Source organism: Gavia stellata, chromosome 22 (genome assembly GCF_030936135.1).
Source record: "Gavia stellata isolate bGavSte3 chromosome 22, bGavSte3.hap2, whole genome shotgun sequence".
In the NCBI taxonomy this organism is placed as follows: Eukaryota; Metazoa; Chordata; class Aves; order Gaviiformes; family Gaviidae; genus Gavia; species Gavia stellata.
The window spans coordinates 8,862,809-8,887,667 of NC_082615.1; the positions used below are offsets into that span (position 1 = coordinate 8,862,809).

Genomic DNA, 24,859 nt, shown 5'->3' on the forward strand with positions numbered 1-24,859 from the left:
CTTTTTTTAATATGATTTTTTTTGATTATACAACATTATTAACAGACATATGTTGTGGCCTAGAAACATAGTAGTTGTACAGAAGGCTGTAAGTACACTGATAGACGTATTGCTACCCATAGTTTTGAAAGACCTAATTGGGTTTTAGGAATAAAACCTCTTTTTCCTTCAGACCTAATTATTAATTATTTCTTCCTTTTTTTTTTAACCAGGAAAAATTATCTGAATCTGTGAATTTACAGAAACAGTTAACAGAGGAGCTACAAATAGTCAAGCAAGTATGTTGAAGTTTCTTAAAAATAAAATTATTGTCTTTTTTTTACTGTTTTTTGTGGAAGGGAGAAGGGAGCACTTCTTTCTCTCTTGATGGTCATATCGACTACACTTTCACACTGATTTCAACAGAAAGTGGTTCTTTTGTTACTACAAAGCTTTTGATTAGAATGGGAGAATATTGATCCTTAAGTTTTTAGAGCAATAATACTTCTCTGCTGTTGGATTGAGGTAGGGACTGAAAGACGAGGTGGATCAGGTAAGTTGGATAATAATGTAGTAGTACCTTTCTGGTCTTAAGTGTTCTTGAAGTGATTTTGCTGTTCTTAGGCAACAGTGTGCCTAATCTACAGTCCTAACATTAGCTACTTTATATGTCAACCAGAGTTTTAAGTATGAAAAAATAGACACACTTGACAATTCTACCTGATACTTACCAGGAAAAAAACCGTAGTGTTTTGTGAAGAATGTCTTGTATCTGTCTCCATATCTGTCTATAATTATGCGAGAAGAAGTTAGAGTTTCATATGAAACTTAGCCTTCTTGTACGTTTTAAAGGAAATTTCCAATTTTGTGTTTCATGTCATTTATAGCCTGGATTCAAACCTAAGTTTCCAGTTTCCTGCTTCTACTGAACATCATCCTGTCGGCTCTTTTCTTCTTATGAGCTGGCTGCCTTTCTTCTCTCCTGTACTGCTTGCTACACGTGTTCCTTGTAGGTTTCTCATAGCTATCTGTTCCATCAGATATCATATGTAAAAATGCAAGATATAGTTTAAAAATCTTTCTGTGTGCTGTTCTATTAAGATTAGTTGTACATTTTTGCTCGTATATGTAGATTTGTTTAGCACCTTCATTATCAACTTTTACTCCTTGAATATAAGAGAACTGCTTGAAAGCTTTTTTCCCATTAATACTGTGATGTTGCTATCTGTACGCTGTGGGACAGCAGGGAAATAAATCGGATTCTTTTTTGGATAAAATTTAACTGGAAGGATGTTCCCGTAGTGCACCTCCTGTTTCCATTTGCCACTGGGTGTTCAGTCTGTTTCTCTAGACTAGAGCAGGTGCTCAGTCTATCAGTCCAGCCTAAAGCTAGTACAGAGTACAAACCCCAGAACGCAAACAGTATGGACATCACGTCCTCAGCATAGAGTGTTTCAATTCACATACCTGCTCTTATGGGGAAGGTGGGCTTGGGACACATGGTTTAAGACGTTTTAAGTGGCAGCGATGCCCATTTTCTACCACGCGAGGTCCTCGTACTTTTATTTTTCTCTCAAGTACTGTCATGTGATGGTGAAGGTCAGCCTTGCAGTACAAACCTCCAGGGGGTAAATACTCTGATTTTCTTGTAAGCGTTTTAAGTATCTGCTCTTGAAAAGGTTCCATATAGTGAAATGAAAGAGAAATAATAAATTATATGTAATTATGGCACTGTGTGACCTATTTTAGGAAATACAAGCAGGCTTTTAATGGAAATTTTAGTTCTGTTTATACTTGGTGCATTTTCAAGTGTTTTATATATATTTCTGTAGTTCAGACCCAATGTTGATGCTGAGATTTGTGGTGATACGAAGTTTAAAAAAAAATAGGCTACTTAGAATACAAGTTGCCATTTAATTTACGATGATGCATTCCTGCTTGAGCTGAAGTTAGTGAAATGAGTTAGTACATTATTGAGCCCTAATGGCCTGATTAAAAGGAAACAAACAAACCAACTTAAGTATGTCCTTAAGGTCTTCTGAATTCAATACAATTTAAACATTTTTTAAAAATTACTGCTTTCCTGAAAAAACAAGGTCTTAAATGAGGATACAGGCTACCAGTCATATATTGGAGTATCTTTTGTGGTATTTCTATTGCCTACTAATTGTGAATCACAGAGATTACAGCTTAATTAGGACAGGCGTAGAAATATTCTGGTTAATGAACATGTTTTGTTAGTACAGATACATTAAACAGTGCTTGAATCGGTAGCTAACAGGATAAGCAAACTCAAGATTAGAAATATCACTAAATTTGACATGAGGTGGTAATTATTTTCTAATATTAGTCTATGACAATTAAAATATATTAGCTGATATATTTTTACTTTGTGATATAGCACTATCTTTGGGTCTTGCTTGAAATGATATGGAAGCTGAAATTGGCACAAAACATAGAAAGGCACTTTTGAGTACCTCAAGTCTTATCAACACCATGAATGTGAGATCTGTAATGATGTCTTCTATCTTCCTGGACGAGTTTGACTGTATTCTGTGCTGCCTGAAAGTCCTGGGTCATACCAACCTGAATGATCTCTTCTTTACTAGAGCTTTTTTTATGCAGTTATCATCAGCTGAAGCACCTCTGCTAAACATAGTAAATGTGAAAGGTCATAAAGATAGGATACTGTTTGTGGTATCCCATACGGCTGGACTTGTATTTCGTAGGGCTAAGATTTTCTCTTCTATGCTTACGTTTTCTAAGGGGAAAAGAGGTGCTTTGAAGACTAGGACTTGAATGACTGCTATTTTGGAAGCAGTATATAATTTATTTCACCCTCCCTGAAAGAAGTGTTGGTTTTATTTTTATTTCATTAGCTTTTTTAATTTTAATATATAATAAAGATACTCAGAGTTCTTTTAAAGGATGTTTTCAGCATACATTTTTTGTAAAATTAATGAATAAACATAACTGAATTTTAACTACAATTTTTCCTGTACTTTAAAAGAATACCTTTGTTCCAGTGTTTGTGGTGGCTGGAATATTGCTCAGATAAAAGCTTCTCCTGACACTTCAGTTTATCCAAGGAAGAAATAGAACCTGGCTTTCAAAGAAGCCTGTACCTTGAAATTGATTCTGTAAGGATTCAGTTTCTCTCCTCCAGCCTACAGTTTCTTATTTGTTGTAGTGGCTTCATACCAGATTAGGACAAATGGTCTCATCAGGCGTTTATATAGATGAAATATTAGCAGCTGCAGATTCCATTTCTGTTGCATCTTCTTTCATAAAAGCAGTTGAATGGGACAAGAGAAAATGTTGCTGAAGCATGCTGTAATCCAGGTGTTCTTCACTGGTGGGGGCCCCTTACCTGCATAAGTAAGAGAACCCCCTGTGTCACCACAGTGCCAGCTTCAGTAACTGTAGAACGGGGAAACCTGACGGTATGGTTTCCCTTTGTGCCTTCCTCCTCTAGCAAATGGCTCTGGTTTGTCAGGAAATTTTGCTAATTCAGTTGTGGTGTGGATAATCGTTTCATTGTAATGTAAGAATCCATTGTTCGTTAATTATTCCTTTAGGTCTTTCACTGTTGAAATCTAGTCATACTTAGTCTGCTATTACAGAGAAATTAATATTCAACAATTAGATTTCTGAGAAAACAATGGAGGAGTAAAGGCAATTCTGGATTATAAGAGATTAAACCTTTATCTCAAAGGAGGTCTTATTTCAAAATGAAGACCTCCCTTTTCATTATAGAAATTTTCACATGACTTTTCTGATGTCAGTTTATTTAAATAATTCCTATGTGCATTTTTAAGATGCCACCCTTTGTCAAGGCCTCTGTGTTCATTTACATTAGTCAAACTTACCATCCAAGCATCTTTTCACTTTTGTCTCCAAGAGTCTTTTTCCCACCTCCAGCCTATTACTGAAGGATACCTTTGCTACTAAAGGCTGCCAAATCATCCTCTGTATCAGTAGAGCCCAGCTTTTCTTGCTGTTAAGTCACACTGTTTCTTACAGTGGCGTCTACAGGGGCAGTAATTTTGACCTCTACTTCTGTAGATTCATAACTTCTTAGAAGCCCCTGTGTTCTCTGAATTGTTTCTAGGAAAAAGAAGTGCTATGAGCAGCTTGTAGGAGGGGTGGATTGTTCTGGCGGTCTTTCAGTGAGTGCTTTCAGAAATGGCCCCTTGCACTGCTTTTAGTGCTGTGCAGACAGACAACTGCAAAACGAACTAGCCAAGTAACAGAGAGGCATGCAGCAATAAGCTTTTGAATAGTCTGTGTTTCCAGGTGGAGATGATCATCACATAGAATAGACTCATCTGATGCTTTGTGCTTCCAAAAGAAAAAAAAAAAACACATTATACTTGCTGTCAAATTAAAGGTTATGTAAATGTATCTCTTATCACTTGTGTTCCTGTAACAGAAACCTCTAAACTATATAACACCAATGTCATCTGTGTTCACTGATGATGTTGCTGCTTGCTACATGTCTGATTACTTCTTCTAATGCTTTATTTTCTGAGACCAGAATGTCCCTGGCAATCATCCACATTGGTATTATATTGCAAACCCATTGTAAATATGAGGAAGATTATGTCCTATATATGTCATTGAGATTAGGTTACTTATGGCCTGAAATAAATATATATTGTTTATTAAGACTAACAGTGTACAGGTTAAAAGTCATCTGAAACTGAGAGTGGTAGATCATTTTACAGAAAAAACGTTATGACAAAGTATAGGAAAACCTGACTTGAACAGAACTAATGTTTCCAAGTTAGGAAATAATAGAATTAAATCTGCTTTTGTAAGCTTAACTGACCTTTGTAGACATTTATGTTATGACACCTGTTAAATATATGACATTTCTTCCACAAAAATAGGAAGCTTTGGTCATTGAGGTTTTTCAGAAACGGTGATTTCAAGCCTGGTTTCTAGAAGGTTATTTCCTACTTATTAGAGATTTATAGTGTGTTTCTCCTCTACCCCTGCCTGTTGCCCCTCTAGTTCCATTCCCAATCAGGATATAGTTATAGTAATAAGATATAATAGGTAGGCTAGGAATAGGATATTCACCTAAGTACCCTTAGCTGAGGAATTTGTACAAAGAATTTCTAGCTCTCTGAATTTGTGTATTTAAAGCTTGTAATTTTAATGATTCAGAAAATTCATATAAAGTGAATTTTCCACAGATTAATGAAAAGCTAAGGGGAGAGATGGTTTGCTGGTTTTGGTGCCAGTGAGCCTGTTTGTCTACGTTTTTGATGAGCAGTTTGTTTGTTTTTTCCTAGTGTAAACTGATCTGTTGTCCAGACCTTTAGTTTGACTTTCTAAATTTACAAATAAGAGTTAACTTGAATTAATATTCAGTAGTAAAATGAACTGAGCAATATTCTTCTTGAAATCAGGTTTTACAACGTTTATGGATTACTTTAGCTGAATTAAAAGCTAACAGTTTCTAATTTCCTGTTTTCTGTACATTATTTATATATAAATTTTATATAACACTCTGCTGTGATAATACAGGATAACAATATAAAAGCAGGAACTAGGCAGAAAAATAAAAATCAGCACTTATTTTGAAAACAGTGTGGACTGAATACTTGCATTAGAAGTCCATCTACATGATACGCGAACTCTGAATTGAGTGTGAATTCAGGCAATAATAATAAAATGAAATAACATCTCATTAAAGTACGTTTTTAGTCTGGAAGTTATGGGGTAGATTAACAGCATCAGGTGCATTTCTATAAAGCCTTTCATTCAATTAGATTTACGGTAATCATAGAATTCATTATTTGATTTATTAGGAAAATTATCTCTCTCTGTAAATACCTGTTCTTTGTACATCATACACTTAAAACTTAGCAATTGAACCGTCTAACCATAAAAACTAAAAGGTAGCCCTAATGCCAACTGCAGTACTTTTGAGCTAAATCTGTACTACTTTGTTAGCTGGAGTTGTAACTTTTCAATTAAATTCTATCATTTATAGGAAGCCAAGGCAGCTGTAGAAGAGACAAGAGCCCTGCGAAGTAGGATTCACCTTGCAGAAGCTGCACAAAGGCAGGCTCGTGGAATGGAGATGGACTATGAAGAAGTAATTCGCCTATTAGAAGCTGAAATTGTAGAGCTGAAGGCTCAGCTCACTGATCATTCTGGCCAAAATAAAGTAAGCAAAGCAGCCGCCTGTCATAGTTACCATGGTTTCCTTGCTGTTGTCATGTATCTTGTTTTCATTTTCTTTTCATCTGCTTTTCTAAAGTAGGTCACTGTTTGTCTTGTATTATTCAATAACTGGAATGATGCGTAGTGAAGGGGGCAATGTGAAGTGTGTGAGTCTTCCTTTATCCAGATATCTTTGCACTGGAAAAATAGGAGCTGGAAGCATATGTGGGTCATAGGCCAAAATGACACATCTCAAGCATTAAAGCATGGAATAGTTTCTGGACTGCAGAGATACTGTCTTTAAAGACTATATGTATATTTTTGTATGCTTTTGTATTTATGTAAAAATGGCCTTCATATTTATGTTTCTGTTAGGCAAATAATAACAATATAAAGTCCAGTACAGCAAATTTAGATTTAATCAAGGCAATCATTTAAATGCTAATAACAGTATCCTGCCCCAAAAAAATCATTATTTCTTTTAATTGAGCCTCATATTTTAAAACCACTTCATCTCCAGTGAGGCATTTCAAAACATGCTAAGGAATAAAATATTTGAGGCACTTTTAAATTTTTCCCCATAATTGCAGATCCGTTTTCTACACGCAGTTTGAACAAGTGCAGGCAGGTTGGCATTTGTGTGTTTACCATGGTTTTCTCATGAAAAATGGTTATGCATATGAATTGATGAAGAAAACCTATTGAAATGTTGTCTTATTCTATTACAAGGTATTAAAAGGTAAAAGCGAGCTCTATGGTATACAAGCTTGCCAAAAAGCAACATAGCAAGTACGTGTAGCTCCCAAGGAGGAATTCCTCTCATCTAATTGTGAGTGTGTGATGTGATAAATCACACCCTAGATGTTCTCATTTCCGAACATCTGGGTGAGATGCCCCATCTTTTTTGTCAGGTATTTTTGAAGCACTGTTTGTTTTCTAGGACTTGAATAAATACCAAAACTTGTAAGAAATTCAGAGCGTATAGGTTGCTTTCTTAGAGATTTGTTTCTGAGATGCTAGCTTGAATTCCTGAAGTTCTGAGTGTGCCCTCAAATATCTCAATGAGTTGAGATTTGATTCTCTGCATTTCTTATTCAAAAGAAGCAGTATCAAGTAGGTACCAACTCTATAGTATACTCTTTTTAGTATAAAAGAGTGAAGTCCCTCTGAGGACTTACCAGCTCCTTCTCCAATAGCGAACAGTGAGATTACCAAAGAAAGGTGTTTTAATCAACAGATTCTTTGACATTCAGAGTGGTCACGATTCTGCTGCTTTGTACAGTGTATACAAACAAATGTGTGTACTCATTTGCTTCAAGTAAAGATAATAAGTGGGTTTTGGTGGTTTTTTTTATGAGTTTTATAGCAGGTGGTGGGCTTTCAGAAAAGGTTACCTTCAGTGATGTAAAAGTTTATTTTTAATGATACTGATTATTTTCTTAATTTTGGAGAGAGTTTTGGTCTAGATCTTCTGTTTAATAGACAGCTTAACTGAACGAAAATGCCCATATACATGTGAAGACTTTACTCGTGCTCCTCTCACATGAACAGTGCCAGGGACTCAGGCTGAAACCTTGAGCCTCCAGAACTTCATCTAATGGGGCTCACATTCTCTGTAGCTGAAGTAGAGAGGGATGCGTAACACTGATCAATAGGTTATACAAGTGCATGTAGAGAAATCCTAGGGGGTAGTTTTCTCCAAGATATGCCATAATTACTCTGTTGACCAAAGGATGTACAGATGCAAAATAGTGGCCTGAGTTTATTCACATACTGGCAATTTATGCCACCCTGCTGACAGATACTGTCACCGTCAGGTTGGTGTTTTGATCCATTCATGAATCGGTGCAAACTGTCTTGAGTTTCAGCCCTATCACTGTTGTTACCTGCCAATTTCAATTTACTTTGATATCATTTGCCAAAACCTGTTGTAGTTTGGGAGGTGATGTGCTAGCAGATCAGGCATACCTGCCTCAGGAGACACTATGTTTTTCAGAAATGTAGAAAAGAGTGTGTGTTAAACATTTCAGACGTCCATTTCAATTCACACCGTGTATCTAGGTGAGCCATGGGAAAAAATGATTAGAATAAAAGCCTTAAAATATCTTTCCCAGGATAAATATGTTTCCCAGGATAACATCCAAGAGTTGAGAAAGAGAGTTACAGTGCTTGACTGCCAGCTGAGGAAATCAGAATCAGCTAGGAAGACCTTTGAGGTGGCTACTGAAAAATTGCTACAATTTGTAGAGGTAACTTTGCTTTTCATTTCTAGCAATATTTTATTTGGAAAAGTTTTGTGTTGATGTTTCTGAGGAATAAACATAGTAAACTGACTATAAACTAGTTTGCAGAGATCCTTTCATAGCTAGAAGTAAAGAGAGAGTGTAAGTGTACAGATCCATGTACGAACTTACTTAATCTTTATGTTTTGCTATACGCTAAACAAATGAAACTGATTAGATAGTGTTTTTCACCTAATTTTTCACAAACTCATATCAATTTATATGAAATTCCCCAGAGGAAAAAGGCAGAAGTAGTAATACTTGATAATATTTTAAAATGTTATGAAACAAAAAAGTGATGTTGTTATATTTATTTCATTTAAAGAGATTACAATATTTTAGTTTTTACTTTTACACTTCTAGCTGGGAGAGACTAGACTCTTGAATTACAAGTCAAATCCTGCACACCCAAATAGAACATAAAATTATAAGGTATTAACTTTTTGACTGTGTTGATTTATAAACTGTTAACCTCTTGACTATGGCCAACAGGTTGTGCATGAAATACTTTCAGATAATTCTACTTCCTCGGCAGTTTTAAGGTAATGAAATGGCATAGTTATTAATATTGAAATGGCAATATTAATATTGAAAATCTCTACTATTGTTTCAAAGTCTCCAAAAACTCTTTTGTAGCTATTTTTCCTATATTTTTTGCTGTATGTTTCTGAGTGTCATTTTATTGGAGGAGAGGGAATGGCATGAATTATGAATTAGGCTTTCAGGATACAGCTTCATTAAAAACCTCAGAATTAACTTTAAACAGCTAGTAATTACATATCTATGGTTGTCTGGATGTTTCCATAAAGTAATTATAATGTGCTAAGGATTAGTTAAATCACAGAATCACTAAGGTTGGAAAAGACCTGTAAGCTCATCAAGTCCAACCATCAACTGACACCACCATGCCCACTAAACCATGTCCCACAATGGGATGTTCACACGTTCCTTGAACAAATTGCAAGGAACCTTAATAGTGGGTTATAATTTTTTTTTTATTTTATTTTTTAGATATGCCCAAGCAATTTTGCATCATCATTAATCCAGTAGCATATAAATAAATTGATAACGTGTATATCCATTTAAGTTTTATTACTTTTCTTGTTTAAAAAGGCACCTAGAAATATTCTACAAGATTTAGAGCAGCCTTTGATCCTTCAGCACATCAGCATGATTGTGCCTATATATCCCAGATAGTGTTCCATTAATACTTATGTAACAGTAAAGTTATTTGGTCTCTGTCCTGCCAGCTTTTCAGTAAAGCTCTCAAGGAAATCAGATCTATTTAAGTGAAGTTAGCTGGAACTTTATTTCAAAAAAATCTGCAGGATCAGATCAACTCTTATATTGTAGATGTTTGTGTTCTCTTATGCTCATCCTAGTCAATTAAATACAGTTCCCATTGGCACTGCACAAGAGTGATGTTGCATGTTTTATAAAGTTTGTAGACTTTATTTTAGTAAATGGATTGAAGTATAAAACACAAAGTTCAGGTGACAAACTGACTCCCTAACAACGTAGAAGATAAGAATTGGGTCCCCTAAAGCAGTAAACCCAAGTTTACTTTATTGAAAGTAACAATTTCTTTTATAATCTTACAAATAAACACTTGCTATTTACAATTCTCTTAGTGACAGAAGAACAACGTTGTCTGCTAAAGCACTTCTTGCACGATTGGGAAGGATTGGACCTACTGTCACAACCGCTCTTGCAGCAGAAGCCAGAGACCTTGCAAAGTCTGTCCGTGCCATTTTGGAAGTAGATTGTGAGTGAGTGTGTGCGTCCGTGTGTGCGTATCTGCATGTATACACACACATAAATACTTCCTTTCTTCCATTGAATGTTGTGCTTTAGCATCTTGCTTACTAATTGAGAGTAGCATGTTTCAGTAGTCACCATGTAGGGTTTTTTTTCCAAATGTGGAAAAAGGATCCTGAGTAGAGGTTCTGTTTGGGTTGGGTTAGGACTGTGGTATAGGTAAGGGGTCCAGAGTCCAGTGTCTTTCAGAATGCTGGAAGACCTACAAATGCAGGAAAAGGGCTGCTGCTGCTAAGGGCTATCCCCTTTGTTTATCAACCCTAACCCTTACCAAAACCTAAACTTATCCTCCCCACAGTCAGAACCTTCTCCTACAATTGGACTGTTTTCATATGTGGATTTGGCCACTTTTCGGTTGTGTGATTCACCCAGTAGAATTTGTTCACTGTATTATTTTTTCAGTTCATTCCAAGATTATAGAGCTGCCTTAATTCCGGCTGCTTAAGATGTAGTCAGTACTTCCTAGGACTGATACAGAATGCAGAATGAGGAAAAGCTAGTATCTGTCTAGAGTTAGAACTGGTTTTCCCTATTAATGCCCTTGAAATAGTAAGTGCATTTCCTCCTTAACTTCAAGTAGATATCCCAGGATAGTTTATTGCATGCATTTTACCAGTGTCAAATGGGTGTAATAATAATGACCTTATTTAAGTATATTGGGTATATTTTCTAATTCACTGAAGATTGTGGAATAAACAATAGTGAGACTTCTACAGAAAATGTATAGAGTAAACAAAGAAAAAAAAGTAAATTAAATAAATCTTTGTAACAAACAATGTTTTGAATTATAATGAAGTCACAGTATATTTTTGGATCATAAATATTCTTCCAGGAAAATGCATCAGGTATTTCCTTATGTTATTTCTGATTGCATGTATGTTGTTTTGTTAATTGTCAGTTGAAAATTTCTTCTGTTTATTTTAAGCCAGAGAGAGGAGTTTTGTTCCTCTTTTACTATTCTTTTACGAGATTTTAATAAGAATTATGGTGGTTTAATAAACCAAGAAAATATCTATTCTTCTGAGGTTTAACCTGTAAGTGGGTAGACACGTCTGAAAAGACCTAATAATTCAGAGATATACAATACATTTCATCCCATTCTAGAAGGGTTGACTGGGCAAGTGATAAGCTCTATGCAAGCTGAAGTTAGTCGCCTGTTACAGAGTGCAGTAAAGCCAACGGATGGTACTGGCGACTTCAGTGATTTGCTGCCACAGAGCAGATCATTCCGAGATCTTTCAGTAGATTCAAGTTTTCTTTTTACTTTTGTTCTTGTGTTTCCCTTGCCTTTTGCACAGTCTCTTTACTTTTTGGTTTATCAACAGGCTTTTATCTGACAAAGACCTCATGCAAGGAAAAATGGAAGTGTAATATAAAAAAGTTATTTTGGTTCTGTTAATAAAATAGCATCACTCTTCCAAAAACAATATACCGAGGACTTTCTGTAGTTCAAGATCATCTTTGATCTAAACATTAGGAGGAAGAAGTCAGACGTAACCATCACATGGGATTCTAGAGACTTGGGTTTCTTTGTCTCAAAAGATACCACCTGAAACTCATTCCCACCAATGAGTTTCAATATTTCCATTGACCTTGATGGACTTTAAACAGAAGCGGTGAATACAGTCTAAGTCAACAGGATTTTGGAATATAAGCTTTAATAACTCGGTATCTTAAACAACACAGCTATAGACGCTTCTTCCAAGATGCAAGGGATGCATCAGAATGAGAAGATTTCTCCAAATTTTTAGAAAATCAGAGCATTATTGTTAAGGATTTTTAAATGTGAGTTTTGAAGTCAAGAAATGCCCTTGAGGAAACAAATTCTCCAGAGCTTTTAAATCTGGTATCAGTTCATTAGCAAAGAAGATAGATGTTTTTATTTAAAATTGGATGTGAACTGGCAGCATAAACCATTCATAGCACCGGAGGATAGTGCAGGTTCAGTGTCAGTTCAGTATGCACCTTCATCAAACTATAATGGGAATATAAAGTTATTCCAGAGTACTTTTTTTTTTTTTCTGGAAAACTTGAAACAGAAAATTAATGCCAAATTAAGGAATATTAAGATTTCCAGAATCATGTAAAACTAGCAGAATTTCCTGACTGTAATGCTCTATTTTCATACCGGAATGTTTACAAAATGTTATTCTGCTGAATTTACATGAACATGTATCGAAGTGTCTTAACGAAGATTGCTGTGGGGAGTGAATGTAGCCTGCAGTTTCATTTGGAGAGACATGTATATCCTCAGGTCATTAACAGAAATCTCTTCCCATTGGTAAAAATTATGCTAGTTCATGAGCAGTTACTGTAATAAACTGCATGCAGTTGGAAATCTGAGAAACAACTGTGGCTTATTATACGATTCCCAGTTCTGATTGTCAAAATTATTGTATATTTTGATCGTATTTACCTATTATTGAGCAAACACATCAGTTCTAATCCAGCTTAGATGGATTGGTTTGCAAAAATAAAACAGAAATGGCCTGACACATTACAGGAGTTTTTGCAAAGCTGGTGAATTATGGCTGACAGTAATCATTGTATCAAAGATTTGAATATCCTTTTTACATTGTTGGGGAATTAATTTAGAAGGGGACGGAATAAATATGTTTGTTGAGGAAATGTTTCAAGATATGAAAAATGTCTTATTTGACATTATTTATGCAACACTTACTTATTATATCACTCTATGGAGAAGAAAGCAAAATAAGAAGATAAAAAAATTGTTCAGAAGTGTCCAGAGTATTAGAATTAGAGTTATTGGTGGAAGTGAAAAGAATAACAGTGGCCAGGAAAGGAGATAATTGGTTTTCCACCAGTGACAATGGTAGAGTTCTGTCACATTGAGTTGTTTCTATCACACTACACAGGAAATCGTGCAAGGAGAACTTTTAGTTCTAAATGCAACTGAATTCTAACATGTGGTTGTGTCAAACATATAGGTAGGATACATGTTGGAAAGCTCTGGAGCCACAGCAGGGATCCATTTTATGAACCTGAGAGTTAAAAATAGCTCTGCAGAGAAGGATTTAAAGATTGAACGTCATCCTTCTGAGTTCATTCTGTTTTGGAGAGTATTACAGATAGATTTGGGCTCTGACAAGCTTGTGTATCAGATTAAAGCTTTAAACCTCGCTCGCTTTCTCTCTCTCTCTCTCTCTCTCTCAAAAAAAAAAAAGAGTAGTTAAGGCAGAGTAACTATTTAATAGCAGTCTGTCTGCAGTCCTCTATGCCAGATTCTCACAAAATGTTTCCCATGTGATCTTCAGTTTTCTTGCAGATGGGCTGTCATAAAAAGGGGGCTCTCGTGTATGTAGCATTTCATAAATATCATACATCAAAGAAAAAAGTATAATAGACATTACATTGCAGACTGAAGGTTTTCCTTTTTTCTGGAACATAATTTGTTAATGAATTCTTAGAGAATTGGAGTTAATATTTTTGAGATTGATAAGTGGATAAAAATGTGTAACTGGGCAATCATCATGATATATTTTACCTTCTAAATAGAACTTCTCCTTCATTATTTGCCTCATTTTGTACAACATGGAGTAAAGGAGCCCTAACCAAAATACCTTTTTGACTCATTTACAATATATGTGAAACAAAGTCTAGGTGCAAAGAGAAGGTTGTGGGGTGTTCTTCCAAAAGAAAACTGCTTCCCTTGTTAAAGATCATCCTTGACAACCAGGTCAACATGATATATTTATGAATTAGCCACACAAACTGTCCTCTTCCTCTGTAATAGCATGATATTTCGCCTGAGGGAAGAGGTTTAAAGAAGTTCAGTGTATTCATGAAAATCTCCAAGTACATGTTGCGTTGTGATAATGCTGCAGATCACTTTTCAGCTTTGTAGGTTGAATGACAGCTATGTGAAGTCAGTTTGGTGATTCTTCAAGTGAGGACTCTGTTTTTAAAAAAAAAAAAAAATAAAATTGTTCTCTAGTGCTTACTACTACAGGATCCTCAAGATCCAGAAATGCAAATAAGAAAGTAATAAACAGAATAATCAAGCTCATCCCTTGAAAGATTCATCCTTCATCTTCCTGAAAGACTGTAAGCTATTTTTAGAAACTAAGTCTTCAGAGGCCTTTCTGCTTTGTAGAATACAAGCATCTCCTGAAGACATAAAATTACTTTCATCATACAAAGGATAATAATGCCTCAGTGAAAGAACTGTAGCATTTAAAAGTAGTTGCTGGCTGCAGTTAGTAGACCATATGGTGCAAATCATACTAAAAAGAATTGAGAAAGCATTTTCTTCTTTTCTATTATAAAATTAGAAAAGAAATACATTTGGTGCTGGTAATGGCCAAAATCTGATTAACCCTGGAACATACTTATCTCTTCATAAAATAGCAGGCAATCGGCATTTTGAAATGTGCACTAGCATAATGCAGCTTTCAAGTATTTTGACTGCTAATTTCCTCACTCCACCTCTGAAATTTCTATCCAAAAATACAATCTTGGTCTTGTGGGTATAATCCCAGTCATCAGTATCCATTAAGTGCTATGAAGCCTGCTTCTCTGCTCAGCAGGAACTCAAGCAGCGCATCTTGAACTACTTTTTCCCATCGTGTTCCTTTTAATCTGTTGTCAGCCTGGGATCTGACACATGGCAATCATGCTGAAGTTCACTCAAATGATCTCCAAATTAATATAGCTTCCAAAAATCCTACTTCCCTTACTGATACTGATCTTACTAGTCACAGTAGTCACTATGCATTTGATTATGAAGATCCTACAGGCAGAATTTTACTTGCCCAGTTTTTGTACTCATTTTCCTTGTATGCTGACTATCTATAAAAAGAAGGCAATGGAAACTGCTGGTGGTCAGCATCCCATCAGTGCTTGTTCTCTTGATAGTTAAGTTGCTTTTGATTTTTGAACCACAGACAAAGTCTTAGATCTCAGGCATTAAAAGCTGAAGCATGAGATCTATCCATTTCTTCAGTTTAGGGGGTTTTTTTAATTATATTATGGTCAATTGCTAAAACCATTCCGTATTCAGCAAAGTGTTAGTTGTCCCTTCCCATTCTTTTGACAGTGTGGGTGGAACAAAGTTATAAGGCAGAGTACCAAGTCTTCGCAAATAACAATTCTGCTATTTTGAGAAGAGCTAATATTGTTAAGTATTCATATTTCTTGTATTTATTTGTTGCAGCCCTGGTGTGTTTGTTTATTACAACAGAATTAATGCCATATACATTATTACTATTTTGTTCTTGAGATTAAAGATACAACAGTACTGTAATTTTGTACAGATAATTGGCTGTAGTTCATCAGGAGAGTTCTGAAAAAGCATGGGTGGTGTGTCATGTGTCGTCCCCCCCCAGCTTTTTGGTCTGTCCATCAAAATCCGGATGTAATTGTACATGGGTAGGCATACCCTGGCTAACTTGACTTCTGTTAATTAGGCTGGTGATATTAAAGATGCATTTGCAGAGGCTGAATTTCAAAATGCGAGTCTTCTGATGACCCCAAGAATATTGCCTGATTGCTAGTGTTTGCTGAAACTCAGGCTGCTATGTCTTTATATATTGTTAGTATCAGAAAAAGAAAATTATTTCCTGCAAGAGCATCTTTGGGGGGACAATTCTGCATTGGAAGGACAGCATACCTTTAATATTCTTCAGGCTAATAAACTAGAACTGTATCTTTTTTCCCTTACTGGAAGAGCTGTTTGGGAAGGAGCAACATAGTGATAATTAAAGAGATAACTCTTGTGTATTCATTGTTCTGGCAAGGCCATAAGTATTTCAGTGGATTACTGAAATCAGAAATAGAAGATACCCATTAAATTATACAATGTATATCCTGAATACATCTGTAGAGCTCCCCTTTTTAATAGTTTTTGACTAGCAAAAGAAAGAAATCTTAAAATCAGTGCTGTATGCTTTAAAGATGAAGAGGAAACGTTTGTCAACTAAACGTTTTCTGAGACAGTACTTCCATTAGAAAATACTAATTTGGTGAAATTAAAATGTATTATTCCATTGAAACTTACAACAACAACAACAACAACAACAACAAAAGAGGTGAGTTTTCCCAAAAGATAATTTATCAACTGTTTTATCCAGTGGAAAATTTCAGTTTTGCTGGTCCCTGAAGGTTGAAGATTTTTTCCTCAAAACAAAAATACTTAATGGGAGGGTAATTTCATTTTTGTAGACAGTAATAATATTAAGTTATTAAATGAACTTTTTACTGTTTAATCTTTTCTGAGTTGGTATTTAAAAGAAAAGATAAATCCCAGAATTACATTGGTAATTTTGGAAAATGACCCGGTCATCAGTGGCTCTGTCTACCTACAGAATCACGCTGAATTTTGAGCTCATGGGGACTGCTGCCTTTTGCCACAGAATATTGGCACTGTATTCCTCATGTAGCATCATGGCATTATACCAAATGTTGTCAAGTTCTCAGGAACGATGCTGCAAAATCCGTTTTTCCTTACACAAGAGCATGAGTGAGGTGTGCCTGTAGCATGTCTTCCTGGCCTCCACCGAGTTCTGAAGGCAACATGAGACATAAAATCTCTTCCTTATGTAGCTGAAGCATTTCCCAGTTTATCTTGAATTTGGAATTTAGTTACTTTCTTGTTTGCTCAGTCTCATCTTGTAAAGACAACATAGGGCAAGACAAGATAGAGAAAGACAGGAGCTTCATGCTGCTGCTGAATGCATCACTTGATTTAGTCTCTGTGGGGCAGTGGTTTTCTGGTTTCCAGCTCTGCTCAATGGAAAACTTTATAGGAACTAGGATCAGTTGTCTTCCAGTTCAACATGTGCTCTGGATTGTAGGTCCCTGCGATCAACCACAGACTGTGAGTGAGTAACGCTGTGCAGAGACAGTGGCTACTACACAAACTGATAGTTTGCCCAAAAATTAAATGTAAGGTAGCAAGAAATTTTAATATTCTTTTTGATTAAATTGCAGAGCACCCACATTTCTTTACTGATCTGAAAACTTTGCTAGTGCCACACAGGAATATAGTTTGGGAATTGAATTAATACTTAGTAATTTGCCTTTTACATCTTCAGTGATGTAAACTGAAAATAACCCTTGACTTAATTTTAATTGCTCCAATACATAACATCAAATACACATGAGATGAGAAGTGGATCCCTTTTGCCCTGTAACATAGACATTGTTGAATTTTTGCCTCATTCTGAAAATGAGAATGTTTCATTAAAGAATTGATAGCTCATCAGCAACTCTTTAGATACACTGTAAATCAGATCACAGTAAGAAACCTGAAGGCGAACAAATTATGTACGTTCAGAAAAATTAAAATTCAAAGTGGCGTAACAGGGAAAATGGTTTCTATAATCCTCAGGAAAAAAAATACCCAAGCATATTTAATACAATTTTACAAGGACACAGTCAAGAATCGAAAAGCTTATCCTACATAAATGTTTACTTGCAGCAAGACTTTGAATTTTCTGCAAATCATTTAAATTTCCAATTTTGCCTGCGTGGTAAATAAGAATGAAGAGTTGTAATTTTGACAATGTTCATAGAACTGTAATTCCAAAAAGAAAATCTGTCTAAGAATTTGAAAATGTTTCATTGCAACAGAAACGAAGTGTTCCACTTCAGAAATGTAATAGTGTACAATATTTAAAATATTTCCATTATAAATGCAATTAAAATTAGTGTGCATGGAACTTAATTTAAAAGAGGAGCACTGGACCTGTGAGACAAGTCCATTCTTCAGTCTGTAAATCTAATATGATCTGCTTTATTTAAATCATGTGTACACCTTGATTAAAATTATTATTCCTATTTTAAGAAGGAATTTGAGCCATGAAGCAGCTGACTCGCTCATTCATAGGAAAGAAAAAAGCAAGGATTGAAGAGAAGTCTCCTGAATTTAATAATTTTTTTTCTGACTAGGTGTCACATTGATAGGAAATCCTGAGAGCAGCTTTTTTCCCTTCCTGGATAGTGGCCTACTATTACTGGAAACTATTACAATATAGATAATATTCTTCTGCACTCTTAGATAACTGTCAAGTTTGTTAGTGACTTACAAAAATACTTTGTTTCTGGTTTATCATGACTGTATGTTATATTTCTGCAGTGCATTTTCATTGAACAAAAATGTCAGTTGGTGCCTTGACTGTAGAACAGTGTCAAGTAGCACCTTTACACTGTCTTACCCTCTTAAAGCCTTCATTAGGAAAGGAGCGTGACTAATGAGGAAGAACAGACTTAAGAACAGAGACAGCCATAGGCTCCGTTTAAAGGTTCCTGAAATCATTTTACTGGTTTGAGGGTCTTATCTTTTTTTATTGTAATTGCTGTATTTTGTTACTACATGCTTGATGCTATATTTCAGTGCTGTGTACTTGATTCAAATTAAGCTTTTAATGCATGGTTATCCACATACTTCAAAGTAATTTAGAATTACAGCTGTGGTTTCCAAGCTGTAGTTTGTCAACAGCCACTGAACCACAAAACTCTTCTAACTGATTTACAGCTTGTCTACAGAACCGTAGCACTTTTACACTCCTTTGAATTACACGATTAGTAATGATAATCTATGAGAATTTTTGAGGGTGGGTAGTGATGACTCAAAAAAATGTGAGACCACTGAGCTACACCATCATTGCTGCTAAAATAGCAATATTTAAGTGCATACCTGTACTTAAAAGCAGTGCCTATAACATTACATAAGTAAGTAAGGCCAGTGATGCCAAATCAAGGTTGAATAGTTTATTAGAAAGGTAGTAGACAGCAAAAAAACTTTCACAGTTTCACCTTTGGCTGTGTTTTAGGTTTTGGTGGTGGTTTTGTTTGGTTTTAGTATTATTATTGGGTGTGAGTTCAGGTGCTATCTGACAAGCCTAAAAAAAACATATATAAAGCCTGTTTCTTGAGCCAGGATTGGTTTGCTTTTACAATAAATACTTGGAAGGAGACAAGCGAAGAGTCGTTCAGTACCTAATATATTTAAAATATGTCACTCCTGTGAACACAGTACATAAAAATGCCTTGCAAATGGGAAGCAGAAGAAATGTCTGCGAGTAATGTAAAATATACAAAAGTTTAGAAAACTAGCACTCAGCTTGTATTTTGCCACCAAGGAATCAGAAAAGATTTGGCTAAAAAGGACTCCAGCAATTACGTAGTACATCCCACCTGCCTCAGCAACATGAATTGTATCTACATTAATCCAAACAGGTATTTGTCTAGTATATTCCACAGCTTTTGTAGGCGAACTATGCCGATCCTTAATTATCTTTGCCATTAGAAAGCTTTTCCTTTGGCCTAAATCCTCCTCACTGCAGTTTAAGCCCATTGCTACTTGTCTTCATCCCTATAGTTGCTGAAAACACCCTACTACTTTTCTCTTTGTGGCAGCTTTTAAGGTATTTGAAGACCGTATCATGTCTCCATGCCATTTTCTGTTGCCCGAAATAAACTAAGTGATGCCAGTTCGCTCATTTTTTCCTTACAGAGCATGTCTTCTAGCCATTTCATCACCCTTGCATTTCTCCGAATTCTCTCCAATTCATGAAAATTGTATTGAGTTCTGTAGTTGAGACCTTCCTGTGGGAGACAAAAATGCAATAAGAAGTTTGTTTGCTTTAATATATAGCACACCAGCTCTTACATCCTCAAATGGTGTTCCCTTTCCCTGATAGCTTCATGTTACCGATTCGTATGAAGTTTGGGCTCTCCTGTACTTTCAGAGTCTTTTCTGCTGAATCAAAGGCTAGCTAAACATACCCTGCTTGCTTTTGTGCAGCTGATTAGTTGGCACCTAGGGTAGTACTTTGCTTTTGTCTTTATTGAATTACACCCTATTTATTTCAAACATTTGATCCAGTTAGTCAAGCTCTTAAAGAATTCTAATCCTGTTTTTCACTGACATTTCAGAGCAATGTCCGTTTACAAATGGGTTTTAAATCCTGAATTATCCGTGAACTCTCCTTACTTGGACTAAACCCACGTTTTGTTAAATGTGAGCGAGAAATGACATTGTTTTCACCTAACTGGTCTTACTTGCGGGTATTGTTACAGGACCTAGAAATTAGACCCCACTTGTTTAATTTGATGAATCAGAACATTACAACTAGTAATGATGTACAAGCAGAAAAGCTAGATGAAAGGTGACAATTATTAATGAGTTGCTAGCTAATTTATTGGTGATTGAACATGTATGTTATTCCCAATGTTTCACAGCAAGGAAAAAGACAATTCAATGTCTAAAGCCTGTATTTAAGACAGTTCTTTAATGTGACCTAGATTTCAGAACTCTGTTGTTGCTGCTAGAAAAGCAATTTATTCTCTCTCCATTCACTCACCTTTAATGAGAAAAGATGAGTCAGCTTTTGAATAGGCACTGTCTGTACTGACTTCCAAATCAAAACATTTTAATAATGAAAAACAAGTAAGTGATATTATTACACCTTAAAATGCAGATGAGCTAACAAGATTAGTGCAGTCTCGTTAGGTTAATTTCCAGCATCTCTGAAGGAAGACTTCATTAAAGAGCAGACCTTTTAAAAGTCTATGGACTCATTTAGTTCATACTGTGACCTCACTATGAAGAAATTAATTGACTTTGTGCTTCTTCCCATACAAGTTATACTTGCTCTTGGTAACTATGGAGACTGAAGTCAAAACTCTCCAGAATCAACAATTTTGCTGGATGGTAAATACTTCCTAAATTGCCCCTCTATTAATTTCTGTTGACATAATGCTTAGAATTTTGGTGTATTAATCCCTAATTATAGTATGATGTTTTGACGTAAGGGGGAGAGGAAAAAACTTCCAGATTTTGTAGCATGGAGATGCTCACAGGCAGAGGAAATAGAGAGGTGAGACAGGAATTGAACCTGGAGGTCTCAGTCCCAGATCAGCGTCTCAAACTCAAGGCTGACGTTCCACTTTTGATTTGCAAGCCCAGTTCAGCCATAGTCAGCTGGTTATCGGGAGAGGCGGGTGACTCCGTGTCTCTCTGTGGGTATGTATGTCTGCACACCAGTCAGGGAGCAACTGGCTCATCATTTCAGGTACCGAAAAAGAAAGCAACCATCACGCTACGGAGCTGAACCAGAGGAGTTGTGCATACTTTTGTGCAGTTAATGCTGAGTTAATTTTCTGTGGCTACACAACTATGAGCATCCTGAGAGAGCGGGATTAAAGCTGGCGAGGTGGGGGGGAATGATCAGACCTTTGTTTCGGATGTCAATGTGTGCTAAAGCTATCAGTGCTCATCTTGTCTAAGAGCGTTGGTATGCTTTTCTGTCAGTTCCTTCAGTTGTCACATTTTTTCACTTTTTTTCAGTAGGTAGGAGTGAGAAGCTGAGGGCTAGCAGTTACTTAGACATATATGGTGCACAAGTGTGATAATTTAAATGGAAAGAAGTACAGAGAAAGTTGATTGCCAAGAATGATATAGGAAGCTTTTTAAAAGTATATTTTAAGGAGAGTTTGCAAGAGGAAAACCTAATTGCTTTGGTGCTTATGAAGGAGACCTAAATGAGGTACAAAATGTGCGTAAGTCTCATACTAGATCTGTTACCTCATGCCATAAAGCATGTGTGTCATTAACTAGGAGTTAAGGATGGGGATTTTGCCTTGCATTAGTGATTGCTGCAGGTATTACGTTTGAATCCTTTACAGTTAAGGTAAAATAAAGTATGCTAATTTAGGCACACGGTGGATTTTTTTTGTTCCCTTCATATTTACAACAAAAAAAGAAAGGTATCTCTCCTAGTTTTTAAGAACTTTTGACATTATTTTTAAAATACCCCAGCTTTAGAGTCATGTCTTCCTGTAAATAAAACCCTTCTCTTAATTTATGTGTAGCTACAGTGGTTTTTGTATCGGGCTAAAAGGATATCTTGTGTTAATGTATTTTTACAATGCTTGCTTCGAAAGGAAAAAGTATTACTTTGGTCTGTACTTACTGTGAAATGAGCTCAGCAGAGAGTAGTTCTGTGTCTTTCAATTGTAGGTGGTTCATGCCAGCCCCCTGCGCAGTTCTATTTCATCATCAGTGCAAAAAAGTAAGATATTACCTAGCAAGAAAGGTGTATCATGTAATACTATTGCTTTTTAAATCTCAGACAATTTCTGCTCAATTCTAATTTTAGACAGTCATTTTAATTTGTTACCAATGAATGCTTTCTAATTAAACTTATATTTAACAATCACATGCGTCAGTGAGCAACGTGAGATGACAGTGATGGAAGTGGGTGGATAGCACAATAGATGGTGACAAGAGAAGTTGATCCAGTAAGGAAAGGAGGAGATGGATGAATTCCGGAACAGAGTAATCAGGGGAGCAAGAGAGTAGAGAAACTGAGGAAAACCGAAATGGTTTAGAGCTGAGCCATACAGTGAAGTATTCCAGGCTATTCTTGATTACCTAGTCCTGGTGGTGAGTGCCCTGTGTGCAGAGGCTTGTGTTTCTGGAATAAGAATGTGTTATTCCGGATTCTTTTTAATCAGCTGAAAGTGGATTGTACCAATTCAGAGCAAGAATGTTCTCAAGAGAGTACTTACTTCTATGAATTTAAGGGGGTTTTTAGCTTACATGGCATTTTTGTAGGATTCCCCAGTTATGGACCATTTCTCTAACTATAATAAATAATGTGTTTCCTGTTTTCTCTTCAGCAGTTTGAGATTCGGAGGTATATACAAAATGAATTTCAAATTAACTTATGCAAATATTCCTCAAAAATTATTTTGTAAATTTTAGTGTATTCAATCAGCAGTGGAAATCATAATGTGTTTTTGACCAATCACAAATAGACAGCATCATGTTAATAGTCCATAGTGGAAGACTGTAGAAAAAAGCCTGCAATTAATTAATAGAAAGGAGTATATTTTTAAAAAGCTGGATAAAGCTGAAAAAAATGTAATGGGGAACGTGCTTACCATTTATAAGACCTTATCAGGAAGCGCTGCTACCTATATGATCCAAGGGTACTGTATTTCTTTTGCTGTGTCACTAATTGAGACTCTGTTATTGCAGCCTTTAACATTAAAATAAAATAAAACAAAACATCTTTGAGTCGGCAAACTAAAGCAGATGGGAGCCACTAGAGGATAAGGAGCAGTGGTATTATTTTTTTTTTTTTCTTTGCAGCCTTCTCTGTGAAAGAGGTAGATATCTGCATTCTGCAGTTTTCTGATTTTCTGTATTGCCTCCACCTTATCCACAGATTCTTCAATGCCAATAAACAAAAGAATTTGGGGGGGTTGGTCACTGCATTCTTATGTATTTTCACTGGACAGCCAGTAGCATTTTAGTAAGAAGTAGTGTAGGTGAAAAATACAAAAATAATTGTCAGATAATCGAATGTTAAACGCATTTTTAAAAGCAAATAACATGAGGCAGTAGATTATGCAAAATTCAGTGTTTGGTCAGAATGAGCTAGTCTTAAACTCCTCTCTGCTTTCATTATCCCTTACCTTTGAGGGCTTACACTTTCCTGACCTAATGACTAAACAAGCGTATTACATTCATGCATAAAATAGCTATAATGTTGAAGGACATACTGCTTAATGGTATCTTGGCCTCCTCAAAACTGATTGTTGAACGTCTGACTATCGAATGTGTGGTATGTGAAAAGGCATTGGAAACTAAATGTGATACATATTGTGATGCATATTGAAATAATAAGCTTGGTTTTTTCAATGTAAGTTGCTAAATAATTCCTTTTTTCTGAAAGGTGATTACATTACAAAAATAATACTCATTAGTAGTACTTTGAATTCCTTTCATGTCAGCATTTCAAGGAATGCAGTCTTCCTTCGGCTTTCTGTATGCTAAAAGACGTTCCTGGTTTCACATCAGTAGCTGGTGTAGATGCTCAGATCCTAGCCTGGGACAGTAGGTGATGGCGTGAATCTTCTGGTTTACCTCTGGGCTAAAGGGAGGACTTACCCAAAAGTCAACATGGTTTTTTGTTGGTTGCTGGTGACTTTACCTTCCCTGTTCTCGCAGAAGTCTGTGTCTGCCTTAGAAGAACAGCTTCTGTTTGGTGAAGCAGTCAGCTCAGTACTTTAATTTGCTGTACTCTTTTCCATTCTCCTTAGAAGTCAGAATGTTTTATAGTAATGTTATTGTGAAGTATGTACTGCAAGCTCTGGTGACTTCTGCCATTTCTGTGTAATTGGTTGTACACGTTTGATTGCCATCAGCTAAGCAGAAGAGAAAGTATTTTATTGCCCTTGTTAAGTGTGTTGTGCTTATTTTGTACTTTCACTACTAACCTCCTGCATGGATAAAAATGAGCATCGGCTAGACTGCTTCTCATTTTAATAACAGTCCCAATTGCTTAGAACCTACAGTACCTAAAACTTTATTTGAAAGGAGAATGTTAGTCTTTATTTGAAAAATATGTAGTTTGGGTTTTTTGTTGTATTTCCAATATTCAGCTTCTGAAAAGGTACATTCTTAAAGTGATGTTTCAGGAAGATAATTCTTCATCCTTCTTGAAGACACATAGCAGCAACCTCATTGCTTGGGTGACTATAGCTCTCACTCGTTTCTGAAGAACTTAAGTGCACACGCTGGGCAGAGTTCGTTCTGAATTTGGATTTCCTTATTTGTTAGGTAGGAGAGC

At 35.9% G+C, this 24,859-nt stretch overlaps 1 protein-coding gene across 1 annotated transcript in view; it reads left to right on the forward strand.

Annotated features, from left to right (window-relative positions):
- The window catches only part of STXBP4 (syntaxin binding protein 4), a 66,675-nt gene that overhangs the window by 20,713 nt on the left and 21,103 nt on the right, over positions 1–24,859 (forward strand). Inside the window, exons 16-20 of the mRNA XM_059828123.1 lie at positions 213–278; positions 5,984–6,160; positions 8,289–8,405; positions 8,931–8,980; positions 10,070–10,203. Coding sequence (XP_059684106.1) covers positions 213–278; positions 5,984–6,160; positions 8,289–8,405; positions 8,931–8,980; positions 10,070–10,203 — 544 coding nt within the window. The remainder of the gene's footprint in view (positions 1–212; positions 279–5,983; positions 6,161–8,288; positions 8,406–8,930; positions 8,981–10,069; positions 10,204–24,859) is intronic.